Raw genomic sequence first — 18,985 nt, forward strand, 5'->3', positions numbered from 1 at the left:
TGCAGACACTGTAATTGGGGCTCCCCTACCTACCAAACTGGCTCATCTCCCCGCTGTGGAGTCTGCTCCTGCCAGGCCCAGCAGCTAGCCTAGTGGTGGAGGTAGAGCTGCAGGCCATGGCTGAAGTGTATTGGGCAGCTAACTCCTAGCTAGTTCTGTTAGCTCTTCGTTTTCATGATCAGCCAGGAATCTCCAGACTGAATGCTGCTTACTCCTGTATTGTCAGTATTTGCCCGGAGCCCTACTGAGGCTGCTGCCCATAGATGTAGATTTGCTTGGGGAGCCAGCAGAGTTAACACCTTCTCTTCTGTTTGTTTTCTAGTACATCACCTGTCTGCTGCTGATCCTCCTAGCTCAGGTTGCTGCCGGACTGCTCATCTATTTCCAGCGAGATGCAGTAAGTTTCACTTCCCTATAAGCCTTCAAGAGACACAAGGGTTGGTACTGGGACAAAGACCTGCAATACATTCCTCCTTATCCTATCTGGCTTGGTTTCTGGAAGCTCTTACTTTCCCAGCCTGGTTATGTCATGTGCAGGCAACGCAGTCAAGCTCTCTCCCCATCCAAGCTATCTCAACACCATACGGAATCTGCCCTGTTGTCCAGTCTGTCCCAATGTGCCTGCCAGGCCCAGCAGCACCATGTATCCAAGGACTAGGAAGTTCCTTATTTTATTTTATTTGTTCACCCATGGGTACCATCAGAAGTACCAAACCCTTAACTTGTGGTCCTCATCTGGACACCAGCAAGTCCATGCGGCCAGCAGATCCCATTTATTCCACCCACTGCTGAAACACTCCATTTTGGGCCCCTGTTGATGTAGTCAGTCCTGGTTACCCACTGCTCATGAGCTCTCTCCATGTGCTGCCATTTACATTTAGGGAACGAGCTGCATGCGTTGGGGCTTGACTCATTCGAAGAGCTGAGTGAGAATAGCAAGTGAAACAGTCTGCCCCCAGACTTGTTTTGGGTCCGAGAACAAGAGCAGTGAAGGAAGCTGGTTCCTCTGTAGGACAGTTCTTCAGTGCTTCATTTTATGCTCGCCTGAAGTCTACAGCAAAGCTCCCATGGACTCTAATGGTGCAGCATCAGAGCCTAAATTCGGACTTGGGGAAACTCCGTTTCCTCTCCCCCTGTTGAAATGTAGAGAATTTGTGAATTGGGCTCTTAATGTGTATTTGAGTTCCTTGCCAGTGGAAAGACTAACTCTGTAGTTTCCATCCGTGTGTGTAACTGACTATGTGGGCGCTTGGACTTGAGCAGTAGTTGGGCAGATATGGTGGGTGGTGCTTATAGAAGTCTTTCCCTTGAGGTTTGGGGTAACCATGTTACTCACTAGCAGACCTAATGCAACCATCCCAACCCCCACCTGGCAAGGCTGTTGGTGGTAGCAGCTCCCAGACATGGTAGCTCTTCCTCCCTTCTGTGCTGTCTGGATTTCTGCTATGGAGTATCTGTCCGTAGTCGTCCTTGGTTGTGTGCACATGCCTGCTCCCTTCCAACTACCCTGCCTCCCATGCTGGGGGTCCATACAGCTCTGCCCTGTTGCTATCATGTCCCAGTCCACTTGCTTCATTTTCCGTCCCCGTCCCCATGACTATGCAGGATTGCTTTTGCATTTCAAACTCTTCCACACTTTCAGTTTCGGAGTAAGTGGGTGAATAGCTAATCTCTGTATGGGAATCCATTCTGTCCTTGAAGCTAGGGCTATCACATGTCCAGATTTCCCCAGACATGTCCAGCTTTTCGGTCTATAAATAGCCGTCCGGGGGGGGTGGGATTTCTAAAAATGTCCGGGATTTCCCCCCCGGTCGGCTATTTATAGACAGAAAAGTGGCGGCCAAGTGCCGCTCAGCAGCCAAAGCCCCTTCCCTGCTCTCTTCCCTGCAGCCTTACCATGCTGTCCGGCCCCACAGCTGTTTTCCCCCTCCTCCCTGCCTCCCCTGAATGCTCCGCCCCCCCCCCCTCGCTCCTCCCCCTCCTCAGCTTCCTGCAAATCAGATCTTCAGGGGAAGTCTGAAAAGAAGCAGGGGCAGGCAGGCGGCAGCAGCAGGTAAGCTGGGGCGGGGGCAGGGAGGAGAGCTCCGGGGATACGTGGCTCTGGCCGAGTGGCACCCGGTGGCCCCAGCGGCTCGGGCCCCGGGGCATTGGCCCCAGTTCCGGCCGAGTGCGCCAGCCCGGCCCCAGCGGCTCCAGCTTGGCTTGGGCCCCAGGGCGGCAGCCCCAGTTCCGGCCGAGCGCACCAGCGTGGCGCCAGCTGAGCACCCCCCAGCCCCAGACGCTCCGGCCCAGCCCGGGCCCGGTTCTGGCAGAGTGCGCCAGCCCAACCTTGGCCAAGCACCTCCGGCCCGGCCCCGCGACCCTGGCCGGAGCACAGCCCGATTCCTGGGCTCTTTTAAAGCAGGCCCTGGTCAGGGGATGGGGGGTGGGGAGGTTTGAGGGTTCTGAGGGAGGCAGTCAAGGGGTGGGAAGTGGGAGGGAGTGGATGGGGGTAGGGTGGGGCTAGAGCGGGGCTCCTCTTCCCCCGCCCCCCCCCCCCCCCCCCCCGTGTCCTTTTTTTGCTTGGGGAAATATGATAACCGTACTTGAAGCAGGGCTGAACCCACAGTCTGATGGGTCTCCATCTTTACTACTTATTGAAGCCTCGTGGCCTTCATCTATTGAAACTGCTTTTATTGCAGCTCTATAGGCCAGGGATCACATCTCATCTTGTGATCTGTGCAGCACCATCGAAATTTCTAGAGCTCTAAGGGACTAGGACAAAAGTGCTGATCCCTTTCAATGCATTGCAACATCCAGTCCCAGTCTTAGATTCCTTCCCCAAGGCAGTTCCTCCTCTGACCTCTAGCTGGTCAGTGCAACACTTGGCTAAAACATAGGGTTACCATATTTTAAGTGTCCAAAAAGAGGACACTCCACGGGGCCCCGGCCCTGCCCCCAGCCCCGCCCACACCCCAACTCTGCCCCCTCCCCTGCTTCCTGCGAACATTTGATTTGCAGGAAGCCTGAAGCAGGTAAGGGGGTGGGGGGAGGAGGCGCGGCCCAGTCTGCCCCCCCCCGGCGTCTCCAGCCTGGGTCGGCCCCCGGCCCAGCACCGCCGGCCCTGCATGTCCCAATTTTCCCGGACATGTCCGGCTTTTTGGGATTTCCCCCCGGACGGGGATTTGAAGCCCAAAAAGCCGGACATGTCTGGGAAAATCCAGACGTATGGTAACCCTATAAAACATAGATCTTGTGGTTAGTGGTGAATTATAATTGTGCTGCCCTATGTCTGACAGGATATGTTTTACACTGTTTTAAAACCCATGTTAAGTCTCAGAGCTCAGGTCTACAGACTTGGGCTCATGAAACATTACTAAAAGTAGCAGTGTAGCTGTTTGGGCTCTGCAGCTTGGGGAGTGGGGTGGATTTCAGAGCCCAAGCCCAAATTTCTGCATAGCTGTCTTTAGCATTGCAGCATGAGCCCTGAGAGCCAGAGTTTGTAGACCTGGGCTCTGAGACTTGCTGCCCTGCTCCCACTCAGCTAGCTCGAATTTCCTGCAGTGGGCTGTGGTGAGCAAGAGCAGCTGTATGAGCCGGCTTCCTAATCACCTGGGGTTCACACATGGCTTGCTCTCTGCTGCATTGATTGCAAGTGGGGGGAGAAGTGGAAACAGTGATCAGCTGGTGTGGGGAGCGGAACAGGCATTTGCATGTGCTGCATCATAGAACAGCCCCAGTTCTGATGCAAATTAGGGGGTGGGAGTAGGGGGAAATTATTGCTTTCTCCTGGATGTGATCAGCTTTGGCTCAGCAAGGCAAGTGTAGTTTCCTTGCCATCCACCCCAATACTCTCCTTAACACTCCTTCCTCTCTGCACTGTTCAGCATTTCACCCCTAAAACTGCAGGGTTTTGTCTAAGCTGGAATTTCTTGCAAGCAGCTGATATTGGCAGCAGTGTAGGGGAAGTGGCCAGGGACTATACAATAAGGGCTCCTGCAGCAAGGTGGTGCCAGTATACTCCCAGTAGCAGAGCTGCTTGGATACCTTCACCCTTTCTGTGGAGGAAAGGGGGCAGGTGGGCTCCGTATCTGAGATTCCAAACACTCCCATGCCATCCATCCAATCCAATTGAACTCCATGTAGACTGCTACATTGGAGCCTTTTGGAGGATCCCTTAAACCTGAGGTGCTGTCTGCTCTGTGGGGTACTTGCACAGATCTTCAGAGCAGCACCCCCAAGTTTTATGGGCCTGAATTTCTCCTGCCCCTCTGACTCATGGCAGGCCATGCTTCATATTGGTATCTGCACTTGTGGTGCTGTGAATGTTACTTTGTATTTAGTGCCCCTTCTCCTGAAAAAGTCCAAAGAAAGTACTGTAAAGTATGCTGAGAATTGCACAAGACTCTGTCTCTTAGCATGTAGGATACTTTCCACAATGACGTTCTCTTTGATTAATAAACTTGGCTAGAAATAACTTTCAGCGATGGACAGTGAGGAGTTGGGGTGGGTTGTGTTTACGAAGAGGGTACTTCAGGTCTGAAGTGTGGTGTACATGACAGATCTGTACCTCCACTTCTCAGTAGAGATGTCCTACCCCATCTGGCACAGCTGCTCCGAGGAAAGTATGATTTGTCCAAAAGTAAATACCAAGCGTTTTTCATCAGTAGATCTCACAGCGCTTTACAAAGGAGGTAACATCACTATCTCCATTTTACAGACTGGGGATTCTGAGGCAGAGGGGATGAAAAGACTTGGCCAAAGTCACCCCACTGTTTAGTGGCTGAGCTGAGAATAGAAGCCAGGTCTCCTGAGGCCCAGTCCAATGCTTTATTCACTAGGTCACACTGCTGCCGTATGAAACCATTAGTTCAGAAGTCACCCGGGTTTTTTCTTGTTTTTTCTTTCCCTGCCTTCCCCTCTTCTCCAGGTTTCGTTTTGGCTAGGGAATGTTTTATCTTCCTGTTCCTTCTGTCCACCTTGGTCTAAAGTTCTGGCCCAAAACATGATAAAGTCAAGGTCCGTTGCCCTAGCAACAGATGGGCTAATTGTGAAGACTTGAGTGAGTCTCCCTGATCCTCCAGCATTGTGTAGTGGCAATGAGGCTTCCACACAATGCTGTCCGTGGGAGGTGGGTGGAGTATCATCTCTACTATAGATATGTCTGTCTCAGTGTTCTTAATTTGGGTGAGCTGACAGGTATTGGTTTAACCTGGGTTAAAATAGCAGTGACTGTATGACAACTCAGGTTCAACCCCCAGCTTAACATGAGTGAAAAGCAGAGTTGGCATCTCTTCACTGCTGTTTTTTAACCTAAGTAAAGAACACACCTTTGTTTTGTGGTGTAGACTCTCGGTGTAAGGCTGTCAGCACAACACCCCCTTCTTCCTTATGTTTTCTTGTTAATGAAACCGGTGTGGGTTCTTTGCAGCTGAAAGGTGCGGGAGACTGGTAGGTCCCAAAACAGTAATATACATTTGACAAACTTCATTCTACTCTTCAAGCTGTATGTTGCTGTTTAATGATAGATCCCAGTACAGTCATCCACTGCCCCTCCATAGATCATAGAATCCTAAACATTAGTGCTAGAAAGTCCCTTTTAGATCTCCTCTAGCCTAGTTCAGGTGGCTTCCTATGCCAGCGGTTTTGAAACTGTGGGTAGTGACCCAGGACTGGGTCGCAGAATGTAAGGCACTGGGTCACCGCAGCTCTGGTCAGCACCACCAGCCAGGCCATTAAAAGTCCCATTGGTGCTGCCCAGCTAAGGCAGGCTCGTTCCTACCTGTTCTGACACTGCACTGCACCGTGCCTCAGAAATGACCAGCAGCAGGTCCAGCTCCTAGGCGGGGGGGCCATGGGGCTCTGCACGCTAGCCCCACCCCGAGCACTGGCTCTGCACTCCCATTGGCCAAGCTGGAGGGGGCAGTGCCTACAGGTGAGCCACATGGAGCTGTTTGCACATGCCTCTGCTTCCAGGGCACAGCGCAGTCTACGGGGCCAGGATAGGCAGGAAGCCTGCCTTAGCACCCCCGCTGCGCTGCTGACTGGGAGCCCCTTCTTGCACCCCAAACCCCTCGTCCCTAGCCCCACGCTAGAACCTGCCACGCCCAGCCCAGAGCCCTGACCCCCTCCCACGCCCCAGCCCTGAGCCCCCTGAAATCCAGAGCCACCTCCTGCACCCCAAACCCCTCACCCCTGGCCCCACCCCAGGCCCCACCCCAGAGCCTGCACCTCCAGTCCAGAGCCCCCTCCTGCACCACAACTCCCTGCCCCAGCCCAGAGCCCCCCTTCCTCCCCTGAACCCTCATTCCCGGGCCCACTCCGCAGCTCTCACCTCCACATCCCAAACCCCTCATCCCAAGCTCCATTGGGTCACGGGCATCAACAATTTTCTTCAAGTACGTCGCCAGAAAAAAAAGTTTGACAACCACTGTCCTGTTCTATATTCTGTAGGACTTTTTCAACCTAGCTCTAGATGATTTAAGAATAGGAGTGTTGTTATGCCCTATTTGTCAATTGTGTGGTGTATGCAGAGGCTCGTCTCTGGCTAAGTGGCTGTAATGTGTGCCTCAGTTGAAAGATTGGAACTGATTGGGGAATAATCTCCCAAAGAGAGGGGATGGGAGCCCCATCACTTGATATGCATTTAAAACTGGACCTGACAAAAACGTAATGTTCCGGAGAGAACGATCTAGCATTGGTCCTAGAGAGATGGATGGGATGACCTATGGGGCCTCTTCCATAGCTAGATACATGAATAATATAGTGAGTGTAACCGTGCAGACCAGACTCAGATTTCCTCCCTTAGTGGGGTGATTGGTTTGTGCAACTTTTCTCAGTAATGGGAAAGGGAAGTTGAGAAATTAAATGGCCACTGTTAGATGGGGGCAGCAACCTCCTCATGCAGTTAACTTTAAGCCATTTCCTACTCTAGCTCTGTATAGCACCAGTGATGCACAGCGAAGGGTTTTTTTGGCGTCGTGAAGGGGGGTGGGTATTGAAAGTTGCTCAACATGCTTTTCCAGCTTGCTGCTCTTTCAGTTAGTTGCCCTGGCGACACACACGGGGCTAGGTGTTAACTCTGGGTGCCTGCATTCATTCTTGGCTTGCTCTGCCAGTTAGACTTGAAAACAGGTTGCCCTAGGTTCACTCTCCAGAACTGAACTTTCTGTGTAATTAACCCCCTCGGATTCTTTCTGAAACACCCAATAATCCTTGGTTTATAATTATCTGCAGTTCCTCGCAATGCTGGTGTAACGCCGACCGACCCTGGTCGTCGGCAGGCAGGATCGAACCTGGGGCCTCTGGAGCTTAAAGCCTGCACCTCTACTGCATGAGCTAAAAAGCAACTGGCTGTTAGCTAAAGCTGTAGAGCAGACTCATTTTATCTCTAAGTGGTCTCGGTGCCACTAGATGGGACAGAGCACCCCACCCAGGAAATGTGTGGGTTACACTGGTACAAAACCCCCTAGCTTAGAACTAGAGCCACCTGAGACTCTTCTCCCTTAACCCCCCAGGCACCACATCCTCATGTCATCGGCACAGACTATGCACAGCAATAAAAAGCTAGAGCTGTGCATCAGCAGAGCTTTTCCCTGAGCTCTGTGGGCCTCAGATCTGGGGCGCTGGTTCAGGCCCACGTCATGCTGTCAGCAGTTTCGGTGTGGGCAGTAATGGAGCCAGGACTGGCTCCAGGGTTTTTGCCGCCCCAAGCGGCGGGGGGGTGGGGTGTGGAAAGCTGCGATCGCAATTGCGATCAGCGGCACTCTGGCGGCAGCTCCACCGCGCTGCTTTCTTCTTCGGCGGGAATTCAGCGGTAGGTGCTTCCCTCCGAGAGGGACCCGCCGTCTAATTGCTGCCAGACAGCCCGAGGTGCCGCCCCAAGCACCTGCTTGCTGGACTGGTGCCTGGAGCCGGCCCTGAATGGAGCTGATCACAAAATCTGAGACTGAAGCACTTGAACTGGGCTCAGTCTTCTTGCTGCGCTGACCTTGCTTTGACTGAATGTGCAGGCTAGCAGCAGACTTCCTGGGTGGGGGTCAGGGTAGAAGAGTCACTCTCCTTGCCTGCCTCTGCAGAGAGGTGTGGAAGGGGAGAAGGAAGGCGGCCCAAAGGTTCAGTAACCTTTTGAGCTTACTGAAGCAGCAGAGGCCAATCCCATTAGCAGGAACCAGGTCAAATTGCTGTCATTTCCCCTTGACTTGGGGAAGGGGGAGGGAGGAGAAGTTGGCTTGCCAAGAATGAAGGGGAAGAGGGTTAGATGCTCTCTGAGGGAAGAGGAGAGGTCATGTGACTCCTATCTGTGTGGCTGAACCTGGCTGTGCCCACAGAAAGCCAAACTGCAGATTCCCCAGGAACACAGAGTGCTGCCTGGTGCTGGCCTGACCAACCCTGGCTTTGAGATGAGTTTTGCCCCGAGGCAGCTTGTGCAGCTGCAGCAGTAAATACTATTGCTGAAGCTGGCTGGGCCAGGTCACTTTATACCAAAAAGTAGATGGATGGATGGCTGATCCAGGCAGGTTACAGTAACCTTGGGTTGGCTTGGAAATGCTGAGTCCAGCACCACATCAGTGGGGGTGACAAAATGGGCACCACTGAACTTGATGGTGTGTGTGTGTAGGGGGGTGGAGCATTTCAAATGCTTACAGTGGAAATCAATTCTGCTCCTGACTCTAATGCAATCTCTAGTTTTCCCCATGCTCCTTCTGACCTGATCCTTCCCCTCTCCCCTGGCTGCTGCTGCTGTATCCAGAGTAGTGACTGAGGAGGACCTGAGACTCTTTTTGGGCAGTGGAAGTGTGTGTGTGGGGGGGACTGACCATGAGGAAGGTGCTGCTGAGTGTGACTAGCGTGCTCTGTTTATCAGGCTGCCATTCATATCCACCGAGAATGTGGTGGTGGGGTATTTAGTGATGGGGAGGGAGATTTAGAGCAAGGTGTGTTCGGGGTTTACCATTTGCATCCTGAGATGCAGCTGGGCTCTCCAGTTAGTAGGATGGGTCAGTAAATTACCAGCAAGGGGTCTTGGCTGCTGCCCTCACCCAAGGCTGAGTAGGGAAACCCTTGCTGGCCCCTGCACAGTGCAGGGGGCGTGGGGAGGCTAGTGCCATGACTCGGGTTCTGATTCCCACAGCGCTGGGTGCAGATACAATGGTCTGTCCGGGTGGGTCTCAGGGAGGAAGCTGGCCAAACTTCCATCTGCACCACCTTTCCAGTCAACTCCGCCTCCTTGAAAAGAGGCGGAGGGAGTCCGCGCACCTCCCTGTGTGTAATCTTGCCCTAATGCCCAGCATCTGAACTTGGTCAGTCACTGCGGATCTCAATGTACTTTGCAAATACCCTGGGCTTTGAGGCTTCGTTAGTAAGTCAGTGCGTTTAGCCTCTCTACTGAGAGGGGAAACCACTTGCCCAAGCCTGCAGAGCGAGTTGCACAGCCAGGCTGATAGTCTCCCATCTTTAACCCTGGAGAAGCAAGTGCAAACTCCCAGAGCATAGGCAGCAATCTTGACTGACCTGTGTTTAACCCTCTTGTCTTTCCTTTGCCAGCTGAAAGCAGAAGTGTCCGTCGTGGTCCGTGACCTCATTCGGGATTATGACCCTAGTGATCAAGACAAAAAGAGCATCCAGGATGCATGGGACTATGTGCAGGAACGGGTGAGTAATCAAGTGAGGGATGGTGAGGAGAAAAGACAATGCTGGATGTGGTGGTGGGGTGTCAAACATTGGCATTGGACAAAAGTGAGGTGCTGCTAGTCAGACTGAAAGTAGAGGAGGTGCTGGGTAAACTCTAGCAACCCCTTAACTTGAATGCCTCCCAGCCTGTCTCATGGCCCCCACTATTCCAGTCCTATGCACCCCTCTTCAGTGCTGACATGCAGCCCTTATGCCCTCCAGCCTCCTTGCCAATGGACTCCAGGAATACCTTCCCTAGCCAGTTGCCTTTTGTGTTGAATCTCTCAATTCACGGATTTCAAGGCCAGAAGGAACCATTGTGATCCTCTAGTCTGACCACCTGTGTAACACAGGCCACAGAACTTCCCCAAAGTAATTGCTAGAGCAGAGCTTTTAGAAAAACATCCAATCTTAATTTTAAAAATGGCCGGTGATGGAGAACCGACTAACCACTGGAACAATTTACCCAGGATCATAATTACTCTCCCTGTTAAACATTTCTTCCAGTCTGGCCCTGTGGCTCTTGCCTGGCATTGCTCTCACCATGCTAGTGTCCAGCTGCAGCACTTGGCTCGTGCACTAGGAAGCTGTTACTGGAAAGGACTTCCTTGTACTCATTCATGTTTGTAGAACTGTGCCTGTTGAGGAGAGGAACCGCACTGGGCCCTGCCATCTGGCCAAGCAGCACAGCCAGCTGTACAGGGTTTGAGTGCCTACCTGCCGAGAGACCATGTTGGCTGCTGCTCTCAGGCAAGGCCGTGCAGCTACCTGACCCAAAGGGGTAGGGGTGGAGAGTGAGTACTGCATAGTAGGTAGGACAAAGGGGATGTGAGCCTTACTCTCCAGAGGCACTCCACTCCCACTACTTGGCACTCCTTTATCCCAACACTAAGCTATGCCTTAATACTCCACTGACACCTTTTGCTGGGATTAACTTCTTGGTAGTGAACTAAACTGAAGGTTTAATGCCAGGCAGCCCAGCTGAATCTGTTGCCCTACTCCCTAGGGGGTAGTATCTTATCTGCAGGTGCCAGCATTGCTGGGAGCCATCCAGCTGCCCATGGGTTCTGCTCTTGGCATCAAGGTCACTGTCTGAGCAGCTGGTGGGGAAAGCTAATGTCCTGGTTCAGCATTCGGGCATGCCAGAGTCATGTTTGCATAGCTCCAGTACTGTGATGGGAGCTTTGCAGGCAAACAGGAGAGTAAGGGCCCTGCCTTTGAGAGCTTGCAATCTAGCCAGGATAAATACAAACCAAGGATCAGGAAGGGATGCAGTAAAAACAAGGGACTCTCTAATTCCATGGCTCTTGTTTGTTTCAATGTTTATGCTTTCTGGAAAGAGCATGCTCTAAGAGGTTTGGCTGGGAGAGTGGAGGCATGACCAGACCAAGTCAGAGAGGGGGTTCCAGGCATAGAGGAGAAGGAGATAGGACAAAAAGAAAAAAGGGTGAGCTTGAGGAGAGCCATGTTGGCAAGAGGGCAGTGAATCTGAATGTGTTGGCTCCCCCAGCAGCTGAAATGGGGCAGTGTTGTAAAATCAAAGCACTCCTGACTCCAGGTGTCTAAATCAGCCTCTTAACGTTTCAGTTTTCGTCCTGACTATTGGGGATTGACACTCCCATGCACCAAAAAGCACTTCACATGGTCTATGGGGCAGATGATGATGGGGAGTCACATTGTGTAGGTCTCCATTTGGATGCTAAAGGAAAAATCCAAGCCACAATCTACTATCAGTCAGGCCTCTTTGACAGCCTTACAGAGAACTGTCTGGGCCATGTAGATGGAGTCCCCTGTCCTCCTTAGAATCCATTTCAGCAGCAGGGAAGCTTGCATCCCCAAAGCCTGTCATGTGAGTAAACAGGAGTTAAGTGTCTGGGATCCAATTCTGTTCATCAGCACTAGAGGCCCTGTGTGAGCATGGGAGGATGTGTGTCACAGTGGGTATTGTGTGTGGAGCATCTCTGGAATATCACATCATTGCACAGCTCGCTCGTGCTGTCCAGACTCCAGATCTCCTTGCATTAGAGTTAGCTCCTCCTGGGGACTTTTTTAGTGGAATTAAATGTTCCAATTTGAGTCTTAAATATCAGATGCTGGCTCTAAATTGGAGTCTTTACATTGTTCAAGCACCAGCTCTGGCATTTTCAGGACTCTCCACTTCATTACATTGTCACCTTGTTTAATAAATAAATCCAATTTAAGCCAGAGGACTTGCTAGGCCAAGCATCTGAATCCCTCCCTGGCTTCCACCTGGTGAGCTTCTGGTGACCTTGTAGTTCAGATGTTATGGTGGATGCACTTAGCGACTGAATGATGTGTGTTGTGTATAAGACAACCAACTAGACCATAAATACTGATGTACATGGCCTTGGGTAGACCTCATGGGGGAATATGCTTCCCACTGAAGCAATCAGCTTTCCATGTGTAGATGGAGGCAGATAATTGTCTGGCTCCTGAGATCTTTTTGCAGATGAAACAAAATTTCTCCCAGTCCTGTTTCTTCTTCACCACCCCTTTAGCCCACACATTCTGCTTTGAAACAGCTGACTCAAGCTGTTTCCATGCATCTGAAGAAGTGGGTTTTTACCAACAAAAGCTTATGCCCAAATAATCCCATTAGTCTTTAAGGTACCACTGGACTCCTCGTTGTTTTTTCAAGCTATAATTGATGACTAGAGGTGGGTCCAAAGTTTTGGGTAGACGTGGTAGCAGGTGGGCTCCATCTTGTGGTGGCCAGCTGTTACTGTAGCACTTAAATTTCAGAGGCTGAAGATCTGGGCAGAAGATGATGAACCTTGCATTGATTTAACTGACAAAAAAGTTCTGTTACTTTAAGGTTGTTACTTCACATGTTCTCCAAAATGTTCTGGTTTCTTACACCCAAGGCATCTAATATTATGTAAATGGCACACTTAAGGAGAAGATCAAATAAATATTCAGTCTGTATAATCTCCAGTAAAAACATGTAAAAATACTGCTTAACTGTGTCCCCTATGTGGTCTACAGATTTGATTCTGGGCAGGGATTACCTTGCCAACATAAAGGCCACAAAGTCTCTCAAACTCCCCAAGCATGCCCTCTGCCATCCTCCTGTTCTCACCCATTATTAGCCAGAAACCTTGCCATCTTGCCCTGTTGCATTTTGTGGTAGCACCCTTGCATTCAGCACCTGGCTTCGTTATGAACTGGGGGTAAGAGGAGGTCTGTCAGTGAAGGATAGCCTCTCTTTAAAAACTACAGGGGAAACTAGTAAAGACCTGAGTTACACAATCTTGTGTGACTCTACACCAGTACTAGAGGGTTTTGGGGGTCTTTTTAAGGGGGGGGGAAATGGGTGAGCCAGAACACACTTCAGATACTATCACTCATAAAGTGACAGTACCAGAATGCCTTACTACGAGTGAGTAGCAGTATGACTTGAGCCCTGCTCTAAAACCATACAACTTGATGGACCCCTAAATGTCTGCCTGTGCCTTCTTCCTAGAGGTGAGGCTCCATGAAGGCTAACATGCTCCAGCACACTAGCTGCTCTGCATGCTGGTTCTTGTAGTCTCTGTCTCTTACACCTCTGGATTGAAGATGGGAGGCTGCAGTTTCCTCTCTTTAAGCACATTAGGTGTGGCCCTCTAACTCATGGCTAGCTGCCAAAATGGCCCTCAGGTAGATAAAGTGTGGATGGGTGCCTCTGTTCTAAATGGTTACCCCATGCACACATACTTCTGGTATGACCTGGGATGCTAGAGGCATGTTAATGTTATGGGAGAGAAATCAAAATCCAGCCCTTGCACTTCCCATTTTGTTGCTTACCGGCAATAGATATTGCATGGAGAAGGCCTGTCCCTACCTGCTGTCAGCCCCTCCCTCTCTTTTTACCAGCCAAAATATCTGAAAGAATAAATGGGAATGCTTTCTTTGCTCTTAGCTCACTTGCTGTGGCTGGACTGGGCCACAGAACTGGACAGAAAATAAGATCCTCCTGAACGGAAGCCTGACTTTATACCCCTGCTCCTGCGTCAATGGTTCAGTTGATGATGTCCAGCATACGAGTGGTTTCTGTGGCACCGCTGCTAATAAGACTGTGTCATTTGCTGACTGGCCTGTTTATACAAAGGTGAGTACTTGAGCCTCATGGGACCTGCATGGGAAGTGTCCATTGTGTGATTCCCTGGTAGTATTCTAAGAAGTTAGAGACAGAAAACTGTTATTGAGGTGATCTTGTCTTTAGACTCCTGGAGACACAGCAGAGCCCTTCTAGGATACATTTTCAAGGGCTTGGCCCTGTTCTCTCTGAAATGTCCTAAGCAATGGGGCTTCCACCCCTTCTCTGCTGATGCCGTTCTACAGCCTGATAAATCTCACTGTCATGAAAAAAGAAGAACAGGAGGACTTGTGGCACCTTAGAGACTAACAAATTTATTAGAGCATAAGCTTTCGTGGACTACAGCCCACTTCTTCGGATGCATATGCATTAGAGCTTATGCTCTAATAAATTTGTTAGTCTCTAAGGTGCCACAAGTCCTCCTGTTCTTCTTTTTGCGGATACAGACTAACACGGCTGCTACTCTGAAACTGTCATGAAAGTCCATGTCATTTCATGTTTCAGAAGGAGAAACAGGAGCCGTTCCCTTTTCCCAAAGGACATAATGACTATACAGGGTAAGACCAATGGTCCATCTAGTCCAGTATCTGGTCTCTGAAAGTGACCAGTAGCAGAGCTTCAGGGGGAGTGTAGAGAACAGGACAATTGAAGTGATCTATCCCATCTTCCCCTCGCACCTTCTGGCAGTCAGAGGTTTAGGGTTGCCTCGAGCATGGGGATTACATCGCTGACTATCTTGGCTAATAGTCATTGATGGACCTATCCCCCATGCACTTATCTAGTTGTTTTTGGTTTTTTTGAACCCTGTCATACTTTTGCCCATTGCAGCATCCCATGGCAATGACTTCCAGAGGTTAATTGTGCTTAGTGTAGGGAAAACTACTTCCTCTTGTTTGCATTAAACCTGCTGCCTATTGATTTCATTGGGTGACCCCTGGCTCTTGTGTTATGTGTAGGGGTAAATAATGCTTCCTTTTTTTCACTTTTTCCACCCCATTCATGATTTTATAGACCTATATCCTATTCTCTTCTCCCCCCCCCCCCCCCCGCCTCCCCCAATCATCTTTTCTAAGCTGAACAGGCCCACTGTGTCTCTTGTATAGCAGCTGTTCCACACCCCTAATCATTTTTGTTGTCATTCTCTGTACTTTTGCCAATTATAATATCTGTTTTGAAATGAGGCAACCAGAACTGGAGTGTCCATTGTATTCAAGGCGACAGTATTCACGGCATGGGTGTACCTTGAATTTATATATTGATATTTTCTGTCTTATCTTCTATTACTTTCCTAATAGTTTGTAACTTTTGTTAGCCTTTTTGTCCATTGCTATCCATTGAGCTGAAGTTTTCAGAGAACTATCCATGGTTCTCTTAAGATCTTTGAGTGGTACCAGCTAATTTAGAACCCATCACTATGTGTGTAGCTGGGATTATTTTTTCCAATGTACATTATTTTGCACTTATCAGTATTGAATTTCATATGTCAATTTGTCACCCAATTTCATGAGATTCCCTCTTTAACTCTTCCCACTCAGCTATGGACTTACAAAATTATTTGAGATCGTTATCATCTGTAAACTTTGCCACTTCACTGTTCACCCCCTTTTCCATCCCATGCACAGGTCCCAGTACAGATCCTTGGGGGACTCTCTCTCTCTCTCAATTATGAAAACTAATAATTTATTCCTACTGTTTGTTTCCTATCTTTTTAACCAGTTACTGATTTATGAGATGACCTTCTCTCCTGTCCCATAACTACTTAGTTTTCCTTAAGAACCTATGAGGGACCTTATTATCAAAAGCTTTCTGAAAATCCAAGTACTGTATCAGCTGCATCACCCTTATGCACATATTTGTTGACACTCTGGTAGCCTGATGAGGCATGACTTCCCTTTACAAAAGCTTTGTTGACTCTTCCCCAACAAATCATGTTTATCTGTATCTGATAATTCTGTTGCACCCTTCAGATGTTTGTTTGACTCTTGCCCTACTTCTACTTCCCCATGTAATTGTTTCCCTCCTAGGGTTGCATGAGTAGTGTGCAGAGCTGGTTACAGGACAACCTTGGCATCATCCTTGGAGTCTGCACAGGTGTTGCTGTCATTGAGGTGAGTCTCCACTGCCCCCTGCACTCTCTAACCTAAACACTGGGTCACTTCTCTTCAGGCTCTGGAGACCTGGCCAGGGTGGGACCACAGCTCTGATGCTCATTGGGATGGGTTCAAATCTCCAGCAGCCAATGAGAGTGCCCTTCAAACCAGCTGTCTGCCTGTCTTACACTCTGATCACCCCAGTTACCACAACATGTTTGCTTTTCCTGTTGAGCCTGCCTGTTTTCTGACTCTCTCTCCTTTTTCCCAATGCCTGTTTTCCAGCTGTTGGGGATGGTGCTGGCCATTTCGCTCTGCAAGAACATACACAGAGAAGAATACAGCAAAGTACCCAAGTAATGAGTCTTCTGACCCTGGAGCTACCCCACCACAGAGGCACAAACAGAACATTCCTCCTGCCCTCATTCCCCTCAGACTGTCCCATCACACTGACCATTACTCCAGTGAGATCCCATTTCTCTCAAAACACAAGGAACTGTAGTGGGGTAATGCAATATGAATCTTCTGGTGATCAGGGCCCTGGGCAGCCCCTCTCCTGTCTCTGGATAGTTCCTACTCTGTGAAGCGGGCCACTTATCTAGCTTGCATCATATGATCTGATCAACCTGAGAGGGCACGAAGTTTTCACTGCTAACTGTGTGTTTAACAGTCTCCTTCCCATCTTTATTCCCTTCCAGTCCATCAGGCCTACAATAGAATAATCCTCCTCCCCATGCCACCTCTCTTCACCACGTGAGCTGGGAATCCAATCAACCAGCAAGAAGACTGAGGGCTTGGCCTACTGGTGATGGGTCACCCTTTGGAGTACATTGTGGGTGAAAGAATGCTTCCCTTCCAATTAGCCTCACCTTGTCTTCTTCCTGCCCTTGCCCCCATCCAACTCCGACTGAATCTGAGCATACAATGTTCTAGACAGACTCCCCAAAATCATTTCTCCCATTTTTGGAGTGAACCAAATGCTGCCTTCCATGTAGCTCCCTTCCCCTTCTCATTAGATTAGAAGCCTCTTGGAAGGAGCAACGCCCACCCATTCCAAGTATGGCCCATCCAGCAGCTTGTGATGTCATTGCTAAGCTGCTCTTGGAACAGAGGCAGATGGGTTTTGGGCTTCGCTAATTTCATAGCCCCTTCTTCCATCCCTAGTCCTCCCTTTCACTGGCTCCTGTTGGCTCAGTGGCACTTTAGAGACTGTTGAATAGCACAGGTGTCTGTGGACTCAGCCCGGACTGGCTCTGCTGGGCATGTTCTTGGGTTGCCAACTTTTATAGAGGTGATGACTAATTATTTTTCCAGTATGCAATCTACGATTGTTAATTCTTTGTTTTTAATTATGATGTTAAGATAAAGGCATCTGTATCTTGATTGCTGGCCAGGGAGGGACGGCTGCCACTGGAGTCCTGGTCATGGGGTATAGGGAAGAGTTTGTCCATGTTTGGATTGCTGACTAAGTGCTACGGGGCCTGGAATCCCTCTCGCTGGTATCTGGATCATGGGTTTTAAGGGGAGTCGCTACAGTGGGTATCCCAATAGCTGGCTCCACACAACAGCTAATGGTTGGATTGCAGGCTCCATTCTGGGTGAGGAAATGGGGTGGCTTGGTGCCTGGACATCTGGTTGTGTGTGCAGTGATGTTGCTGCTAACTGAGACTTACAATATTCAGAGTACTAGCTTCGATTCACCCTCCTCTTCTGGCCCTGCCGCAAAACCCCTGAAATGGCCAGCTGGTGACTGCAGCTCTGGTCTTGCCTAGTGACCCTTGCCTGCTGCCCTCTTGGAAACTCAAATGAGGTTGGGGTGTTCATGCTCCTGGCGCATGTGCTGCCCAATTTTGGGGATCATAAAGGGACAGGTGACACCTACCAACCTCGGACATGTTGGCATCTCTGTGACGAAGGGAAATGGATCTGGCGGTTGTGCTGACTGTGGCGAGCAGCAAGGGGCAGCTCTAAAGTACTTTGGGTGAATTCCCTCCACCCACCTCCCAAAAGGAGCTGGCCTGGGGTCCCCAATCTCTCTCACTGGCATAGGAGGCTTGGGGAGGGATGGTCCTGCAGTGGTGGATGGAAGTCATTGCTCTTGCAGGGGAAGGTGGGGGCTACTTTACTTGGCCTGTGGAGGCATTTCTAGCTACGGAATGTGATCCTGGTCTTGGGTACAGGTGCCTGGTGGTGAGTCTGCCTTCAATAGTGATGTGTGCCATGTATCAGGGTTGCATGAAGCCCTGTGCACTGGCTCTCCAGGCATAGTCTCCAATTCCAACTAACGTGGTAGGCTGGCTGGCTACCTGCTCCTCCCTTGGCAGAGAGTAAAGAAGTGCAAAAGCCTCCAGGGGAGTAGTAGTCTCAGCAGTGGGCCAAGGACTGAATGATCCATGGAGACTGCACTTCCCTTTCACCCCAGATGCCATCCCTCCAGGGAAAGGTAACTATGTAGGCAGCTAGCACTGGGGAAGGTTGCTATCGCATTCCTAAGGTGATTGAGTCTTTCCTGAACCCCCTCTTCTTTGTACAGATCCCTCCAGCCTGACGCTTACAGGGGCGGCACCTTTTTATTGCTCTGAAGTGAAGCTAGCATTTCTATAAGCATCTTATAGTAACTAGAGGTTTGTCCCCAAAGGTAGCTTATTTGTTGGCATCTGAACTGGAGAACAAGAGCCATACACTGAGCAAAAAGGAAGTGGAGCCCCTGCTGAGCTTTTCTTTGTCTTTTAGGAACCTCTTCCTACTGGAAGAAACGCATGTACAGATCTAAAACATAGAGGGTATTTCTGCAATAAAGAGATTTGCTTAAAAAACCCACAACCCAACCCTTGTGCACTGTGATGTTTGCTCTGTCCTTTCTCCTTTGTATAAGAATTTCCTTGTGATGGAGGCTTGGTGCTGTGGTAAGAAGCACCTGGCATTGACCTCTTCATAGGGCAACGGGCTGCCAGAGAGGCCTGCCTGTGAGAAATTACTGGTGTGGTATTGTGGAAACATCTCCTCCCACTGTTTGGAACTTTGGGTGAGGGGTGCTTTGTGTTCACTAGAAATTTGGTGTCTTTTATAAAAAAAAAAAAAAAAAACTCATGCCATTACAGTTGTAGGCAAGAGACATGTCTTGTTTTCAAGGCAATGAGTGTGT

General features: G+C 49.9%; 1 protein-coding gene across 4 annotated transcripts in view; it reads left to right on the plus strand.

Moving 5' to 3' along the window:
* Nucleotides 1-18,668, plus strand: part of CD82 (CD82 molecule) — a 71,862-nt gene extending 53,194 nt beyond the window's left edge. For all 4 annotated transcript variants that reach the window (XM_065592806.1, XM_065592808.1, XM_065592809.1 and 1 more), the window contains 5 exons: nucleotides 323-397; nucleotides 9,526-9,633; nucleotides 13,574-13,762; nucleotides 15,775-15,858; nucleotides 16,126-18,668. In XM_065592806.1, the coding sequence (XP_065448878.1) occupies nucleotides 323-397; nucleotides 9,526-9,633; nucleotides 13,574-13,762; nucleotides 15,775-15,858; nucleotides 16,126-16,200 (531 nt within the window). In that variant the 3' untranslated portion in view covers nucleotides 16,201-18,668. The remainder of the gene's footprint in view (nucleotides 1-322; nucleotides 398-9,525; nucleotides 9,634-13,573; nucleotides 13,763-15,774; nucleotides 15,859-16,125) is intronic.
* The last annotated feature ends 317 nt before the right edge of the window (nucleotides 18,669-18,985 follow it).

Source organism: Chrysemys picta, chromosome 4 (assembly GCF_011386835.1).
Source record: "Chrysemys picta bellii isolate R12L10 chromosome 4, ASM1138683v2, whole genome shotgun sequence".
In the NCBI taxonomy this organism is placed as follows: domain Eukaryota; kingdom Metazoa; phylum Chordata; order Testudines; family Emydidae; genus Chrysemys; species Chrysemys picta.